Below are 17916 nucleotides of genomic sequence, written 5' to 3'. Positions count from 1 at the left end.
TGTCACTCAGACATTAAGGTAGCTTTTTGCATGTCATTTAATGTTTGCGTATGCTTAGTTTGTCCGTCTCAAGTTTGCTATTAAAATAAGGAAAAGCCTGTTGTCTCTTTATAATGTTTTATATTTGTTTATATAATCAGTTTCCGACTTCTATATGTAATGTAAACTCGATTATCATCAAAATAACTGAATATAATACACATTTGGTAACCCATCCTTTGTATACTTACAAATTATTATATTTTTAAAGTTTATAGTTACGGGCAGTTTGGAGAGTAGGGCGGTTTTTCTCTTGTAATAAGATACATTTTACCTTGAAATCTGAAACGAGAGTAACTATTATAGCCAAAAAAAATGAACGAATAACTTATGTATTTAAACATTTTGCTATAGAACTTTTAGATATGATTTGAGATCATTGTATTTAATACTATAGATATATAGAAATTGTATGTAGAAATAATACTGATCTATTTTGATCTATCTTATACATATTAAAGTATTGTTAACGGACAGTCCTATAATACTTGCGGCATCATCACACATTCTTCCACCGTCCTAACTCTTGACAGGAAATGCATGTGCAAATTATATTAGCAATTATTATAAATCCGTACAACATCAAGCGTCTGGTTTACTTTAAATGCGACGAAAAAACGTCCGCAGTTCTTTAAAAGTTGATGAAATAAATTTGATTGTGGAATACTGTGACGACTCTGGAAGATTTTTATTTAAATTGTTCCCGGACGAAATTAAGTCTAGCATAAGCTAATTAATTAGTCGTCCAGAAATTATTGTTCGTCATATTATTAATTTTTTTATTGCATACATCAGTTTTCATAATTTTTGCCAGCAACAGAAACGTCCGAATGTACGAATGCCATTATTATAATATATATTAAGACTGACACCGACATTTTTTAGAACTCAATCAGTCCTTATGTATGTTAGCATACTCATGTTTTCACCTTAAAACGCTAAAAATTATAGTTATTTAATATTTCCATTTTATAATTAATGCAAACGACATTTAAATGTGTCACCGTATATAAGAAGTTAAAGGTGATTTTATACATTTATTTGATATGACTTGTAAGTAGTAAGAATATAATAAGTACTGATAATGAACTGCTACGCTATACCGAACTATTGCAAGCTATGTTGTTTGTCTCACCCTCGCTGGGCTCCGAAGCCCATGTACCCGTCAACCTTAAATAGACAAGAAGAGTCGCCGTTTGTGAAATTTCTGCAAAGCGTCGCTGGAAACGCCGTAGGCTTCATCACAGACTCCACATACAGTCGCCATGCACGATTGTGGCTACAACCATCTGAAATATTGATATGTTAAAATATACTTCAGACCATTATAGCATCTATTCATTTTTATTTGTGTATTCTAAAATTTTAAAACACTCTGTATTAATAGAGCCTACGTTTCCTTGGGAAACCAACATTCCCAAAGACCATGCCATCAAGGTCGATGAGTATTACGAGCTCACTAACGAACTGACAAGGAATAGAAGTGGGAGCGAGAGTTATAACAGCTAAATCCCTCTTATGACCTACAAAAATACTTGGGCCTGTCCAGAACTGACATCAATTTATTCTTATAACGTACTTCATAGGCAGCCCTAGTAGGTTCCTTTTAAATTTGGTTAGGTAGAGAGACGAGCTTGGACGATGTAGGCGAACGCTTAACGCACTTTTGATAGGGACCCCTTAAAACTACACCTGGGTCGCAAGTCCCAGAAATTCCCATGAATCTTGAGGAGTTTCTCACCCTGTAGATCGTATTAATTAACTGGCTCGATTAATAAATAATTTTCATTATATAACATATATTTCAAATGTATATTCTTATATTTAATATGTTTATTTTAGTTCTTACTATAATATTTTGAACACCAGGATCATCATTCTTAAGTATGGTCTAAATATTAGCAATTAGAATGTTATTATACTTCTTAATTTTTTTTTTTTGAGCAAACTATTCGAAAAAAGTATGCATTTACAAATTATGTGCCATAAATGAAACATTTAAATATTAAATGAAAGTGCATCTGAATTTAGACCTCCATTATTACCAACAAAATGGCGTTCAGTTACAAATGATTTCCTCGGGATTGTAACAGGGTATATCTCGAGATAACTAATCTCCATTGACAGTTGGACAAGACGATCAATCTTTGGAGCCGAGCCAAGAGGTTAAGTTTCAATGTTACTTCCAAATAACTTATATAACCGACCAAATCATGTAAATTTAGGTTAATGTATCAAGAAAATATTATTGTTACATCATAATATAGAAATGTATTTCTTTAATTTAATTGTTGGAAGTATATGAAAAAAAAAATCTAGAGATAAACAAAAAATCTAGATGGAGGTTAAGTAAAAATGTTTTTATATTCCCGACTGTATAATATTATGAGCTCAATTGCGTGACGTGTTTTAGTCCAAATAAAACGTTGCCATTTTGTGATAACCTGCTATTCAATTTCGTCCTTCGGTCCCAGAATCCGGATGACGTCAGAGCATCGATCGCTCAGACTCGCGATAATAAAACGTTGTTCCCAAAAACATTTAAGGGCACCGAAATGACATTTAAATGTCGTAGGGTTGAACCATAGGAAGAATACCAATAGCCTTACCTTATATATAGTTTATTATTAAAATGTTTTGCACAAATTTCTTTAATGTTATCTTCGGATAGTTAAAATTATTAAAATTTCAAATATACAAGTTACTTGCAAATAAGCTTTCATATTTCGCTTCGCTTAAATGTTTCGGGGAACTTTGATTCTGTCTCAACAGGACTATTATGCAGAAATCTTAAAGCAATTCCAATTTAAGCTTATTAAAAAAGTGTCTCAGAACTGAAATATGCAATTCACGTCATAACACATTTTTGTAAAGAGATACTTAAAGTGCAAAGTTCTGTGCACAATAAATGATACCGCTGAAAATATTAGTGTCGCTATTCAAAGAAAAGCAGAAGTCTTTATGAGTGTACTAACAACCATCGTCTTTAAAATTTTAATGTTGGATCATAAAGTAACGTGGAAATGACAATGAGATGATAGAAAACGTATGGATTTAGCTTTAAATATATGAAATGTTCATACTTACAAAAATAACTGAGCTCGTTATTTTTTACAAGCTGATCGATCCAACATCCCGGTTGAATCCACAAGCCTGGATTGGGATAAAAGTCTACATCCCCTATCGGCGTCGGAAAACCAAATACACCAGGGTTTGTGTGTATTATGTCAACAAACAGGGCGTCCCCTTTAGCAAGGTGAGCATTCTTGCCACCAAAACTATACCCAGGATACGCTGGGTCCAAACCTTGAACATTATTATTAGTATTCTTTGCTATTAATATATTCAGAAAACATTTGAAAGTACTTGTTAAAATGATTATAGTTTGAAACACCACATACTCGTTATCCCGAAATATATACATATGTGTACATTGTATAAGATATAACTATTTTAACATATTTCTATAAGGATAACATAATTAAACATCAGCATTCATTACAATGGAGTATAAATATAGTTAAATTTGACAATAAATCATTGCATATTTTAGTTATTTGAAAATATCTTCTACAAAACTGTTTGCCATATCAATAAAATTCGCTTATATCACCTACGGTTTCTATATCATTATTATTTGGAATTTAAAACAAAGTCTGCATGTCGCAACATTATCCGTTATTGACGTGATTTTCTTCCAAACTAACTTCTTGATAGCCACAACACCACTTAAAGAGCCAATAAAACTTTCAACTCACAATATGAACAACTCTTAAGCCTTCGAAAACAATATTAAGTACATTTTTTTTCAATTCAATTACATTTTTTTTTCATTACATATATATTTAATGTTCCCGTAATCATAATTTATATCAAGTAACCTAAATTATAATTATGATAATTAACATCAAAAGTAATAATTTAATTATTTATTCATGTGAATTATTATAATATAATTCAATTGTAATTGAAGTTAAAGAAAATTAAAATTTAAAGATCCATTATCATAAAATCGTAAAAAAAAATAATCAAAATCAAATAAACTAACATAAATTATAAATGACGATAAATGAATTATTTTTTATCACTAATTATTATTATACCTGTTATTCTTCCAATCCTTAAACCGCTGGATTTGAGATATTTCCCAGCGAAGCCTGCAGCCTCTGCACCTAACGAAAAGCCTATTACGTAGAGAGACTCGGCCGGAATACCGTTAGAATTCAGGAAACTTATAAACTCCGCCAATCTCTGGCCCATATACCGTGTGTTTTTAACCGCCGTCAAATACCTAAAATTACAAAACAGTAACATTTTTTTTAACCTGAAAAAAATCTACTCACAGATAAAAATTGTGTAATAAATTAAGAATAATAAAAAAAAAATATTTGAGAAATGTTTGTTCTAACCTTTTAAACTCTGCCAATTTAATATTCCAATGAAAAAATTAATTAATTAAATGTGCATAAGAGACATAGCGAGCCATAAAAACAACAATTAAATTTTAATTGCATGCATAAAATAGTATTGTTTCAATGATATCTAAAATTTTAAGAAGTTCGATATGCAAATTGCAAACCGAAGCTAACTCATTGACGTTTGAACATTATCTAAAATAAATTCATAAACCGCTATTCCATTAAAAATATAACAATAGTCCGCCTCATAATTTTGCGGTTAGAGCCATAGATGTACCTTAACAAGAATTCTATTATGATCCCATAAAAAAAGATTCTGTAGGAACATCAGTTTAAATTGTAAATAAAAATATAAACCTTGTTTTTAATGAGCATTCTTAAGAATATGAATAGTCTGCGTGATTTATTTTATCCCGCAATAAAAATACATGTCATTCCACTCAGTATTACTTATGATAAGTAGTCCTTTAACTTCATTTGTTCGAGCTGGCGAGGACATAACTAATGGAAATAGCACAGTTCAGATTCATATTACAACTTCATTTCACATTTTGCATGCTGGCTGATTTGATTATCGTAAAAAAACTTTTTGTTGACAACAAAAAAAAAAAACATTAATTTCACTAACTAGTTATGCCACTCGTTTAGATGAATTGTAAATGTAATAATAAATGAACACCAAGCAAGCCAAATGGCATCACATAAATTTAAACAATTGGACTGTTGCCTTAACAGCCTGTCGCATATACATATATTATCTCTGCAACTCTACCGTTAAGTAGTTAATACGCGTAAAATTAAAAGTAAATTTAAGAAATATCTTATTCTCCCGAACCCGCAAAGAGGGGTGTTATAAGTTAAACGTCTTGTGTGTCTGTGTGGCCACGTGACTAAAACGGAACGACCAATTTTGATGCGGTTTTTCTCACTTGAAATTCAGTTTCTTCGCAATATTTGGCATATTGACTCAGCATGATCAGAGTATCAGCTCTATCAGCTAACAATTATTTATATTATTTTAGATTACTCACCACGGGAATACAATGAGTCTGGACCAATCAACGCTGATAAAGTTGTAATCTCGTCTCAGAAAAGCTGAAATGTAAAAATGTCAACAAAAAAAATATTACGAAATTCATGACAGTTTTATTGTATGAATGTTATTTTTCTCACTGGTAATTAATCTTATTCATATACATCATATTTCCTGTGTTGTAACATATTTTCATATAAAACACACCTCGTCTCATAGTCGTCGAACTGGGCCCAGTCACAGCCTCGGAGAAACCGAATAAATAAATGACAGTCGGCTTAGTTGGGTTAAATGGAGTGTCGGCGAGAGCGGTGGCATTCCTTGGGTAAATGATGTTGTATTTGATCGGATTAGACCTGAAATGAAATTAATATACAGCATGTTAATACTATATAATTATCTATTATACATCTCCAATCTAATATAGAAGTGACGTAAGAAAAGTATTATAAAAGCTAATATCATTATGTAAGTGTATAGATAATAATTCTTGATGATTAATCAAATGGGACATTTGTTCTTTAAACTGCATTTCTTATTGTGTTTCGTTGTTAATACTTGATACAGTCATCGCTAGTTGTACTTGTGGAATGGACCGCTGCTGAGCCTCTTGGAATCTTTGAATAATAGGGACCTCGCAATCAATTTACACACAGCAGTTTTTTTGCTTCAACAATCGTAACTGACAAACATTCATAATATGTAAATTATGAATATGTAATATATTGTGATAATAAATTTAAAAAAAACTTTTTCATCTTATTAGGTAATTTTATATAGATTGATTTTTAAATTAATTCTCATTCAATTCATGCAAGTGCAATGTATCGAAAATTTAAACAAATTTAAATTCTATCTATGTAATTAATTCAAATAGGAATTATATTCAACCATGTAATTTGTCTATTCTATATAGAATTGTGTATGTACCTTATAATTTTCACTATTTAACTCATAATAAAAACATATAAAACTGGCAATGCGAAAAGATTGCCATATTAAAAAATAAAAGAAAAACTCGGTAACAGATCTGTCAATGTCAAATAGATGAGGTGAGTTTTGTCAGAAATCCTAATCACAATAAACAATATCCTCATGAGAGAGTGAGAGAGAAACAGAGAGAGAGACAATATAAACTCTCCTACGTCATTCTTATTAATTTTTTTTCATTAAAGTAGATAAAAAGCGTTGCCCATTTTTTATTCAATAAACTAAATTAGTTCTGTAATGTGACAAAATAATATGAATGTGAATATTAACTCTTCATAAATTATAGTAAGAGCATTGAAACTTAAAATAATTCTTGATTAATTGTACGGAGATTTAAAAAATCTTTGATATTTTCCTATAAATAGTCAGCTAGCTAAATTACTTGGAAATTAAACGACAGAATAAAATTATTATCTTATAATTGATGATGGACTACCTCGTATATAGTTTATATTGTATATCTATATCGTCGTCGTGAGGACAACACGCGCTACAGTCACCGACGGGTGCTGGCATAAAGCATACTTGAGTGATGCCTGAAAAATAATAAGGGAATATTAATATTAATGATAATATTAAATGGAAAATAAGTTTATATGAAATTGCTTACATAATATTATTACCGTCTGGTATAAATAAGTGATATACTTTATTTAAAAATGTGAACGATATATTTTTATGCATTACCTGTATTAAAACCTGAGAGAGGCGTTTATTTTAAACCAGTCCATATATAAAATCGGTGTAAATTCAATTTAGTGGTGCAACAGAATCGTTAAAATCATTTAGTCTACATCACGTCTATATAACATTTTGTTATTTATTTCGATATATAAACTTAATCATGTATACATAAATCCCTAGAGACTTGTAACAGAATTTTTTTATATATGATAAGCCGAGGTAACAATGAGCTCGTATTTCTGCACAAGTGCATTTAAACAATTGATTTATTATTTCTGGGATTGTATTGTATGTATATTTTTTTATTCAATAAAAATAATAGCATCATTTATATCGTCAATATTTCTTCGCAAGTATTAAAAATCTTGTCATTCAAAAACGTTTAAATGTGATGAAGGAGAAAATTATTACAATTTTAACCATACTTCAAAATGAAATAAAAGTTTGAAATAAAAGCGTTTATCAAGTAAAAGCAAATAAATGACAGTAATTTTTTTTACGTCTATTTTGATTATTTTTTTTTTGTTTAATTTTTTTTTTGGCCAGAATTCTTGTACCTTTTGAAAATGGTTCGTAGTTTATAGTCTGTGATATAGATAAAAAGAACTTGATAATTTTATAAAATTCTGTAATCCGTTTTTTTTGTTTTGTTATTATTAAGTATTCAGAATATATTGATATTGACTACCTTCATACGAAATTTTATTAAAATAAACTTTTTAAATTATGCATTTTTATTATTATGTATTGATTAACAAAAACGTGGACACAAAAAACGTAAAAGTCATAGAATATTCATATTTTACTAGCATAATTAATGGTTGTGCCTTTTTTATCACAGATAATAAAATTAATTTTAATTAATTATAAAGGCAAACGTAAAACTTCTAAAATTAGCTGCTAAAAACATACAATTAAATTTTGAATAATATTTTTCACTCTCTGTGTCTTGGTTGCCCGCTTATAGACATTCTAATAATTTTGTCATATTTAAGAAGAAACAAAAATTTAACTCAAGTAAAATCTAGATTGAGTAATTTTAACAAGAAAATATTTTTAATGTGGGTACAATTTACAAACCCTTTTTTACCCAGCAATACGAAAACAGACGAACAAATAATAAATAAATTAATAATTACCAAACAATTTAAAATGCGAGAGTTAAAACGTGTCATTTTTTTTTAAACGTAATACTTCACGTCACATAATTGTAACTTTTTTTATCTATTCTTCACATATGTATTAAATATATTTTTATTGAACTTTTAATTTAAATTATAATACCTGTTCCTACAAAGTATAATTCACACAGATTTCTGAACAACATAGTCTCAAACTGTCTAAAAAAAATCGTATGCACAAACATATAGTAGCCTATTTTTTTTTTCTCACCACATAATGAAAATTACAACTAACGTGAGCAAGTAAACTAAAACTAATTTTATCAGTGCTAATAATGTTTTAAACCAATTTCTTAATTATTATAATGCAGGCTAATATCTATTAATTTACATGAGCTTACCAATAAAGAAGGACATCAAATGACATAACGCTGGGTTTACATACATTGTAAAGCCGCTTACACAATGTCCAATATAATTTCATGAATCTATCGCAGCTGGCTCAGATGATATATAAAGATTCATAGGCACATTATGATTTATTTATCTAGCCGCTCTCAAGAATGTACACATGCTCACTGCAAGCAGAACTCGGAAACTGAATATTATATACATGTATTATCAGCTGATTTGTTGTTTTTTTTTTTTTTCATAAATTACACACGTCACTCACTGTAACCTTCGACGAGGACGATTCGCAATGTTATTATTTACTCGCTACCTAACGTTAACGTTTATTCATCAACTGGCTTTAAACTCGCACCGTTCCTACGGCTTACTGTTGGGCAATTGTTATTTATATTTCATTATCCGATAGCAGATTATCCGTAGAATTGCAACAGAACCGTACTACCTTTAGCAAAAGTGTCGTTTCGAGAGTTGTCTGTATTGTGGCGGAGGAAATGCGGACATGCTGTTCAGTAGGTTGATATAATAAGAGTTGTATTTTATAGCAATTTGTGTAATATGTTGATAGGAATTATCCATTGTGTTCAGATCCGATGGTAATATATGAAATCTTGGTTTTCTGCAGTATTGTTTTTAATTTGATAGTAATAAAAAATAATTTTTATTATGAATTAAAGTTGACTTTTTGTATTTTATTATTTTTTTTTCTCTCAATGATTAGTCTCGTTCTGTGAATTTTATATTTTACAATATTTTTTATTCCAAATAGCATGGACCTAAAAATATGTGGGCAGTTTTTGAAAATGATGATTTTAAATTAGGTCTATTGCTTAACATTATACTTTTATTATGAGATTATGTAATTAACTTAAGCAAATATTGTTTGTGAGATAAAAATTCTACTTTAAGACCTAAAATTTCATACAACATTTGAAGTATTTTACATAAGTTACCACTACGGTTACTATTTTAATAAACATTTTTTATTCATTTTTAAGCCTATCTAATTGGGCCTCTTTAGACTAACTGGACGTATACTTTGGACTTACTTAGAGGAAAAGAATAGATATAGTCCATTTTGTATCACAACATCCTGTCGGTATGTTAATAACTAAAACTGCGAGTGTTTGTGAACATAATATTTATGAATTATTTATAATCAATAAACATTCAATCTGAGATTACATCTCGCATATATATTGATTCTACATTAGCGTAAAATATATCGAAACGTACATTGCTTCAAAGTTAAGGTTATCATATAACATAAAATATCGATTTATAGAAAAAAGCCATAAAATCTATTTATTTTTGTATAAGAAATTCCATTCTAAATATAAAATCTCACTAACTGTTTTATAAGTGACTAGTAGTATTTGTGACCAGAAGTAAGATAGGGCTTAGCAGAATGCTACCATGATTTTATTATTGCGTGTCAAGAAATTAACAAATAAAAAAAAAGACAAAAATAAAGTTAACTAGATTCTATTTTCGTTTTTATAAACAAAGGAAAAGGGTCGCCAGTAATTTATGAAGCTCACCTTTAAAAATCCCAAAGAGCATAGGAAACGGTGTTATGACCCAGTTGCTGTATCATAAAAAATAATCTTTTGCTATGGCGAAGAAAAATAATATCGTGAGATGGCTTGGCTTTTTCATTGTATAAATATTCTTGTTCACAGGACAAGTTGCTCAATAAACTGGAGGAAAATGAACCAGAACTAGCCTCGTCACCAGAGGAAGAAGTATGCTCCTTTCTATAAAATATTTTAATATAAGAAAATTTCAACTATCTATTATTAACACTTGAATGACTTCGCCTTGAAGATTTTAATTATGTTTTATTCTATTAAACACATTTCTTTATTCAGTTACTTAGACTTGTGAACGTGATATCCTATTTGTTTTGTACGAGAGTCGAGACATTTAAATGTTAGCTCGTTGCTTAAAATTTTTTTCTGTTCTGGAGTACTTCAATATAAACTTTTAAGATACAAATATTATTTTTTTACGAAGTAATAATATCAAAGAGGAAATTAAAATTTAATTAATCCGACTGTGTTTAAAGCGAGATGAAAGAAATGAAATTAAGTAGAAAAATCGTTGAGTAGCAACACCGTATCTGAATGAAAAAAAAAATTGTTTTTGATTTTAATTACATGTTTATATATAATGCTATTAATTGTTATTTAGTGTGTTATATGTGTGAACGCAAAAGCGACGATGCAAACGTCTCCGTGTGGCCACCGCGTTGTCTGCCGGAGGTGCTTCGTGAAAACCATTCAGATGGCGGTCAGCCAACGGCTTCTGCCACTCCGCTGCGTCATCTGCAGAGCCAAGATACTGAGGCTGCGGCAGGCCCCGCGTCTTGTCACCAGCAAGAGTTGGCAGGTGCGACTTTACCCATTATATTCAATTGGGTTTCATATATCCATTAATACACTTAATGGATATACAACATAATATATTCACGAAGCAAATCATTAATAAAGTAAAATCTACATTGATAGTACAGCAGTATCATGTAAAATTTAAAATTTCATCGAGATAATAAGTGACAATTGTTCAACTAGGTAATATTAAGGTTTTAATGTTAGTTATGTCTTGGAGGTATAACAAAACATCCAATAATTAATAGGTATCGAGTGGAAGCGGTAAGACCTGGGGCGTGCCTGGATCTGTTTCGTCTTACTCCGTGGGCGCGAGATCGGTGCCAGCCTCCGCCTCCTTATATTCAGTTACCAGCGGAGAATCTTCTCTTTCTGGTATGATCATTGATACTTAGTACTTTAGGAAGCATTTTTGGAACAGAACCAAATATATATTTTTAATAAGAATGACGATATCAGTTTTCATAAAAGGAAAATTCAATGTTAACTATAATATTGAACGTCGAAATATCAACATCATTCAATAATTGGTTTGTTGAAAGAACAAACATTTTATAATATGTATATTCAAAACACCAAAGGCTTTTCAACTACAACTGCTCTCCTAACTTCTCATATATAGTTAGTCATAAAAAAACATAATGATGAGCAATAAATAAAGACAACATGAAGGAAAATTAAGAGTCACAATTAGTTTAATTCCATAAATTAATTATTTTCATTTCAGGTGTGTCTTCCGTCTCGTCCAACAGTGGCAACACCAGCTCGAACAGTTGTTCAACTAAGTTATGTGGTGGAGCAAAGTGTGGGGGCGCTTGTTTGGGTGCTGTGCCCCGCGTGCCCGTAGCTTCCGCCCCTCCACGAGCTAGACAACCAGCTTCGAACTCATTGAGACGATCCCAGCATCACAGCATGAAGGTAAAATTTGTGTACCGATTGTGTTTTTTTTTAAATTACTATTTCATTTTATAGTGATCTTATCTCAGCGTTATATGAAGATATTAGTGTTATATTCATTCAATAAGGTCATTTTCTTTTAAAGGCACGTCTGCAAGAATATCAAGTCCACAGCTACACCGGTGGTCCGGTTGGAGAGCCTTCGGGTAGACTGCCGCCCATTCGGGAGTTTCAAAGGGAATTTCGTGAAGGACGTCGTGAAAGCGCCCAGGCTGCATCAGCCTCCACTAGAATAAGGTAATCTTATTGTACACGAAAAACAAACTATAAAAGATTACATAACAATTAACACTACAGTAACATATTGAGTGTTGAAAGTGGAATAAAATAGCAAGTTTTTTATAAAACGATATATAAAAATGCGGTTAATATGGAAATGTCTCTAATTTTTAGGTGTGCCCAGAAGATTGTTACGCAACTGGAAACATCCCCGCAAAAAAATAAACAACACTTTTTCCGGCCCCTAAAACCATCAAATAAAGACGACCCGCCTAAATCTAGAGATCATAGCAAAGAGACTGATAAGAAAAAAGAAAACCCCAAAACAAAACCCCAAAAAGACGACAAGAAGAAGAAGGAGAACGAAGAAAATACAAAACAAGGTGATAAAACTAAAAAAGACGAGAGTGTTGATAATAAAAAAAATGAATCGGCTGAGAAGAAGAAGGAAGAAAAACTAAGACTTAAAGCAGAGAAAGAAGCTAAGAAACAAGCTAAGGAAGAGGAGAGACAAGCGAAGCTACTGGCGAAAGAAGAAGAAAGACAGGCTAAGCTGTTAGCGAAGGAAGAAAAAAAGAAAGCCAAAAAAGAAGCAAAACTTGCAGCGTTAGCTGAAAAAGAGAAGAATAAATAATAAGAGTAGAATGTTGCATAGCATTCAAATTATTATGTATTAGAAACTAGCCGTCTTTAGACAGTAGATCAGGAACGGTAAAATAAAAAATTTATGAATATTGTAAATTCATAAATCTAGAATATTAATAAAGTACTGTAATTTATTAGCATGACTTTATTTGTATTTTTTTATTTTATTATTTATTACCATTACTTACTATAAAATTCAGGTTCTAAATAGGTATGTAAGTAAAGAAATATCGGTTATTTTACGAAGTAGTAGTGTTGCTACTATCAATATATTTACTCAAAATATTATATACAGTGTTACCAGAACAAAAGTTATAGTTTAAAATAATAAAAAAAATAAAAGCAATGTTATATGAAAATGTTGGGTCATATAATTGGAACTCTTAAAACTGCGAAGACTGAACGAATGAGAAAAAGACGCCATATCGTTTTGTAATTTGTGTGTAACAGTTGTAGTTAAGATCTCGGTGCAATTTTGCCAAAGAATTTATTTAAAACTGATGAAACTCGATCCAACTGATTCTTGTCTCGTAATTAATTTGTTAGTAGGAAGCTAGATATTTTATTTCTATAATTATTTACGCTTCTTATTGCATCTCCACTGAAACTTCAGGTAGCTAAAATAATGATTTGATTTAGCGTTACCCAGTTCTGTCAAAGCGAACTGTTCGCAAGGTCATAATGTTAATATTAAAATTGTAGAATCATATCAAGTTGAGTTAGCGTAAAATTAGGTAAGTGTTGAAATTTCTTTTATAAGATTTCCATTCGAATCTATTGTCAATCGTTAGAAAATTCCTGTAAAATAAATAACAATGTTACTTAAACTAGTGTTTTATTACCACTTTGATATATCTACGACTGAATTAAAATTACAACCCTAATATAGAAATCTGTTCAGTCACTAAAATAAAATTTTCTTGCATTTACCGTTTACAGACGTCTACTTCATCATGGTAGTAAATTATCACTTACTTGTTTATCGTCGTTTAAGATACATAACAATTAACAATATATTGTAGTACCTACATAATGTATTGCCACTATTGCATATAATATTCTTATTTTACTTGCAATATTCAACGTTCATTTGACGTGTATTCGAGTTAAAGATTTTAATCTTTAAAGAAAATGGAGGTTAGAACAGTTATCCTCAACAGTATAAATGTATGTTCTAATACTTGAACCGGTAATTTACTTTAATCAATGGTTCATTAATTTTATCTAAATATCTGCCGACATAGTTTCATTTTATTCCTTATTATGTGTAATATTGAAAAAGAATTGTTGGCTAAAATATCTCTTGTTACCATACCGTCATTTGTATCGTGACCGACTTCAACTTTACATATTTTTTTTACGTGTACCCATAATAATAGTCAATCAATCAATCACTCTGCTGATTTAATATGATTTTTAATGATAAGGCTGAGCCAAATCCATAAACCTGTGGAAAAAGTCTTATAAATTCTGATACAAAACAGCTAACTGGGTATCAGAATTTATCAGTTAAAAAAAATATTTATAAGATTGAAAAAAATTTCTGATACAGATTTCTATAAGAATCTATCAGTTATGAGAATTTATGAGACCGTTTCCACAGGGAAATCAAAACACTATGTAAACCAAACGAATATTTAGGTAAGTCTAATTTTTTAATTCATATTTACAGGCAACATTATTTGTCGTAATTTTAAACGAATTTAAATCTTAAATAATTAATGTAACTTATCATCGCCAAAACTAAGATTTGTGATTTAACATAACTGAAAATAAATAAGTCAGTTTTAGTTTATTCGTTTTATGAGAAACTCATATTAGACACTGTTTTTAAATAATTTATTAGGAAAAAGATTATTCGTCGAACAGAAATTGGGATATTTTTTTCATGTTTCTATACGGTTAACGTTAGTAAACATAAAAATAAAACTATAATTCTAACTGTCTTCGTATAATTTAATTTAATCGTACAGTTAGACTGGCCCAGTTAAATTCACAACTGTTTATGAGTTAGGTTTCTTTCAATATATTTCAACAAGGTTCACTTAGTTAAGAAGCAAAGCAATAAAAATAAATAAATTACTTAATGTCGTTGTGTTGGATGATTATTTATGACATCACAATAAATCTTTACACGTTCCATTATTAACTTTGTACTTAGTTCTTAGAAAGATTACACGAAGTTATCTGTAAATTGAATTCTAACTTATGGAGATTGATGATAACTAATACGATTTAAATTGAAGTCAAGATCCATAGAAAACAGTATTAGTAATAATGGTTTTTAATGTTTATTTTTTTTTAACATCACCTCACGTCACTATTGCATGTCGCATTACAGCCGAGAGCTAAGAATGAATAATGTTAAGGGCGGTCATCAGAGCAATAAAGAATTCTTATTTTTCTTCTGTCATATTTATGTATACTCCAGTAGCGTGGATAGCAGATTATTTAGCATATATATTCTCACTCGTCACTACAATTGCTCTATAATACTATCTTCATGAATATTAAATTTATAAGAGTACTATATTAAATTTAAAACATCACTGTTTTAAAGCAGAAATACTATAAATACTGCCTTTACAGGCTAAAGAAAAAACTTTTGATTCAATACATTTTATGTCTACTAAATATTTCTCTTTTATCTTAATAGGAACCTAAAAAAAATTCAATATATGTTTATATTGAAAGTAGTTAATATATATGACTAATTCAATGAATGTTAACCTAAGTCTGACCCTTAACTGGTTAAGAACAAAGCGTGTGTCAAAACTACAAAATTTTTTCTATGGTGAGCACAGACTACATGCAGAAATAATGTCAAAAATTATAAAGGCAGTTATTACTATGGAGGTTGATTAACGTAAGTAAACAAATACTGTATAAAATCAAAACAAAACATATACAATATAAAAAATAAAACTGTTCTTGGACATACAATATTTATAATGTCGATATAAATTTTGCTTAAATACATATTCTAACTCCAAGGGACAGAAGATTTATTTCCGTGTGCTCTAAAACCATCCACATTCATTTTAACATATGAATTAATACAACAAAACCTGTTTAAATAAAAAATAGTCTCATTTCACATCATTTATTGCAACAATTAAATGAAATTTAATCACAATAAAAATTGATCGCAAACGAAAAATCCAAATTTTTAACTTATCTATGGCATTACTATACAACTTCTAAATAAAATAAAATCGTTTGAGGCGATTATTCATCATGATTGTCACCGATGCGGTCATAAATTTCATCGCCGACTTGTTTATTCACACGGAGGTATTTGTTAACCATGGGCCGGTAGTAGTATGCTTGATAATCGTTCCTCTCGGCCATTTTCTGAGTCACCATTTTTTCTAGAGCCCTAAGTTTTACCTTCTGGGCCTCCTCATCAATATAATGCATGAATTTTTCATAGTCCTGTAAATTAAAATAACAAACAATATTACTAATAAAAAAAAGTTTTTTTTTTTTTATAAGACCTCTGTTGATGACAACTTTTTTAAGAGAAATTCTCATAATTAGATTAAATTAATTCAGATATTTCAACTTTAGGGAATTAAATATCGAGCTTTATTCACTATAAAAACGGAGGTCTAAAATACAGTAATGGACATATGTATATACATGTTCATGTACTTTTACGGTTGTATAACTCAAGATACTTTGCAATCACTACATATATTTTTACCCTATCATATCATACCATATTTTTTTCCTTACAAAATTATAAATGTTTAAATAACTTATAGCGATTTAATATTCTGAAATTCTAAATAATAATTTTATCTAAGCTAAGTGTTTCCTTACAATTGAAATATCATGTAAATTACAAATAACAATGTAAAATAATTACTATGACTAGCTACTGAACATTGACAGCTTTATATTGAAATGTTATCTAATACCATGAAGAATTGGTAATTAGGGCAAGGAAATGACAAGTCTTCCGTCATCACTTAGCATAAGACTTCCAAAACCTTGAATTCCGTCACAAGGATCTGAGGATTTGTCAGAAACGTAATGTACTTTAAAATAGTCGGTAAACAGTCATGTATCTAAATGAAAATATAAGTGTAAAAAGATTTTTAAATTTATAAAATTTCTCAGTAGAATTCCATTAAGAAAATGTTATTGGCTAAATTAAATAAACCTGCATCCAAAGCGTAAAAGATGACATATTATTTGGATTGATTGGTATCAATCTTCAATTAGAATAAATCATTTAACACACGAGACATATCAATAATTTTTATCACTAACTTAAACACTTGACATATATATAGGTATTTGTACTATTAGGAGCACTAAATTTTGTATTTACCTGCTGAGGATTGTTATGGATGTAGCGCGCAATAAATCTTGTTATGGGATGACGATGATACTCCCAATGTTTGGGCACATAGTCCTCCGGGATAGGGGTCAACTCAGCGGGACCGATGAACACATTGGTATAAAAGACGATTGCTCCTACCGGGATCAAACCTACCATTAGGTAGTAGTGAAACATATCCTTGAATTTGTGCCATTGCCACCTAAAATTTAATAGTTGTATAAATGTATTTCAATTGAAATGTCGTGTAAAAATTGGTTAGATAATCACTAATGTCATTATACCTTGATGGCTGCAATACCATACTTTTATGTCCATGATCCCCATTTAAGGTTTTTGCTAGTGAGAAATTCACATTTTGGATTAAGTTTGTTGATTTTAAATTATTTTTAAAAAGGTTAGTGCCGAAAGATCGGCCCAAAGCACTCCAGGAAACCATTTTCAAAGATTTTATTATGAAAATAGTGACATTGACAACGATAAAGTATAAAAGCGATGACAGTTGACGTATATATATATTTTTACTCTATAACTTTATAAGCCCAATTTCAGTTTTCAGTATTAATAAGTACTATGAATATAGAATTTATACAAAAAATATAATTTTAAGAAAAACTTAAGGTCTTATGAATTCAACAGCTAAAAAATTATCAAATTATAATTT

The 17916-nt window shown here is 29.9% G+C and overlaps 3 protein-coding genes across 3 annotated transcripts in view; 1 reads left to right on the top strand and 2 right to left on the bottom strand.

Annotated features, from left to right (window-relative positions):
- Positions 1-13731, top strand: part of LOC116771126 (protein split ends) — a 43749-nt gene extending 30018 nt beyond the window's left edge. The window contains exons 3-8 of the mRNA XM_032662854.2: positions 10376-10438; positions 10887-11084; positions 11332-11458; positions 11811-12001; positions 12126-12277; positions 12434-13731. Of these exons, the coding sequence (XP_032518745.1) occupies positions 10376-10438; positions 10887-11084; positions 11332-11458; positions 11811-12001; positions 12126-12277; positions 12434-12893 (1191 nt within the window). The 3' untranslated portion in view covers positions 12894-13731. The remainder of the gene's footprint in view (positions 1-10375; positions 10439-10886; positions 11085-11331; positions 11459-11810; positions 12002-12125; positions 12278-12433) is intronic.
- On the bottom strand, positions 101-8977 carry LOC116771127 (lipase member H). Its single transcript, XM_032662855.2, has 9 exons — positions 8959-8977; positions 8687-8863; positions 6917-7016; positions 5698-5846; positions 5489-5552; positions 4143-4330; positions 3127-3345; positions 1175-1328; positions 101-321 (listed from the first exon to the last, which is right to left on the bottom strand). The coding sequence occupies exons 2-9, from the start codon at positions 8730-8732 to the stop codon at positions 258-260; spliced, it is 984 nt and encodes a 327-aa protein (XP_032518746.1). The 5' UTR covers positions 8733-8863; positions 8959-8977; the 3' UTR covers positions 101-257.
- Positions 13732-15993: 2262 nt separating the features above from the next.
- Positions 15994-17724, bottom strand: LOC116771387 (NADH dehydrogenase [ubiquinone] 1 beta subcomplex subunit 5, mitochondrial). Its single transcript, XM_032663230.2, has 3 exons — positions 17537-17724; positions 17244-17454; positions 15994-16339 (listed from the first exon to the last, which is right to left on the bottom strand). The coding sequence occupies exons 1-3, from the start codon at positions 17689-17691 to the stop codon at positions 16133-16135; spliced, it is 573 nt and encodes a 190-aa protein (XP_032519121.1). The 5' UTR covers positions 17692-17724; the 3' UTR covers positions 15994-16132.
- Positions 17725-17916: the final 192 nt, after the last annotated feature.

The sequence above is a fragment of the Danaus plexippus genome, chromosome 17 (assembly GCF_018135715.1).
Source record: "Danaus plexippus chromosome 17, MEX_DaPlex, whole genome shotgun sequence".
In the NCBI taxonomy this organism is placed as follows: Eukaryota; Metazoa; Arthropoda; class Insecta; order Lepidoptera; family Nymphalidae; genus Danaus; species Danaus plexippus.
Note: the sequence above shows the minus strand (reverse complement) of the source record. Positions and strands in the feature narration are given on the sequence as shown.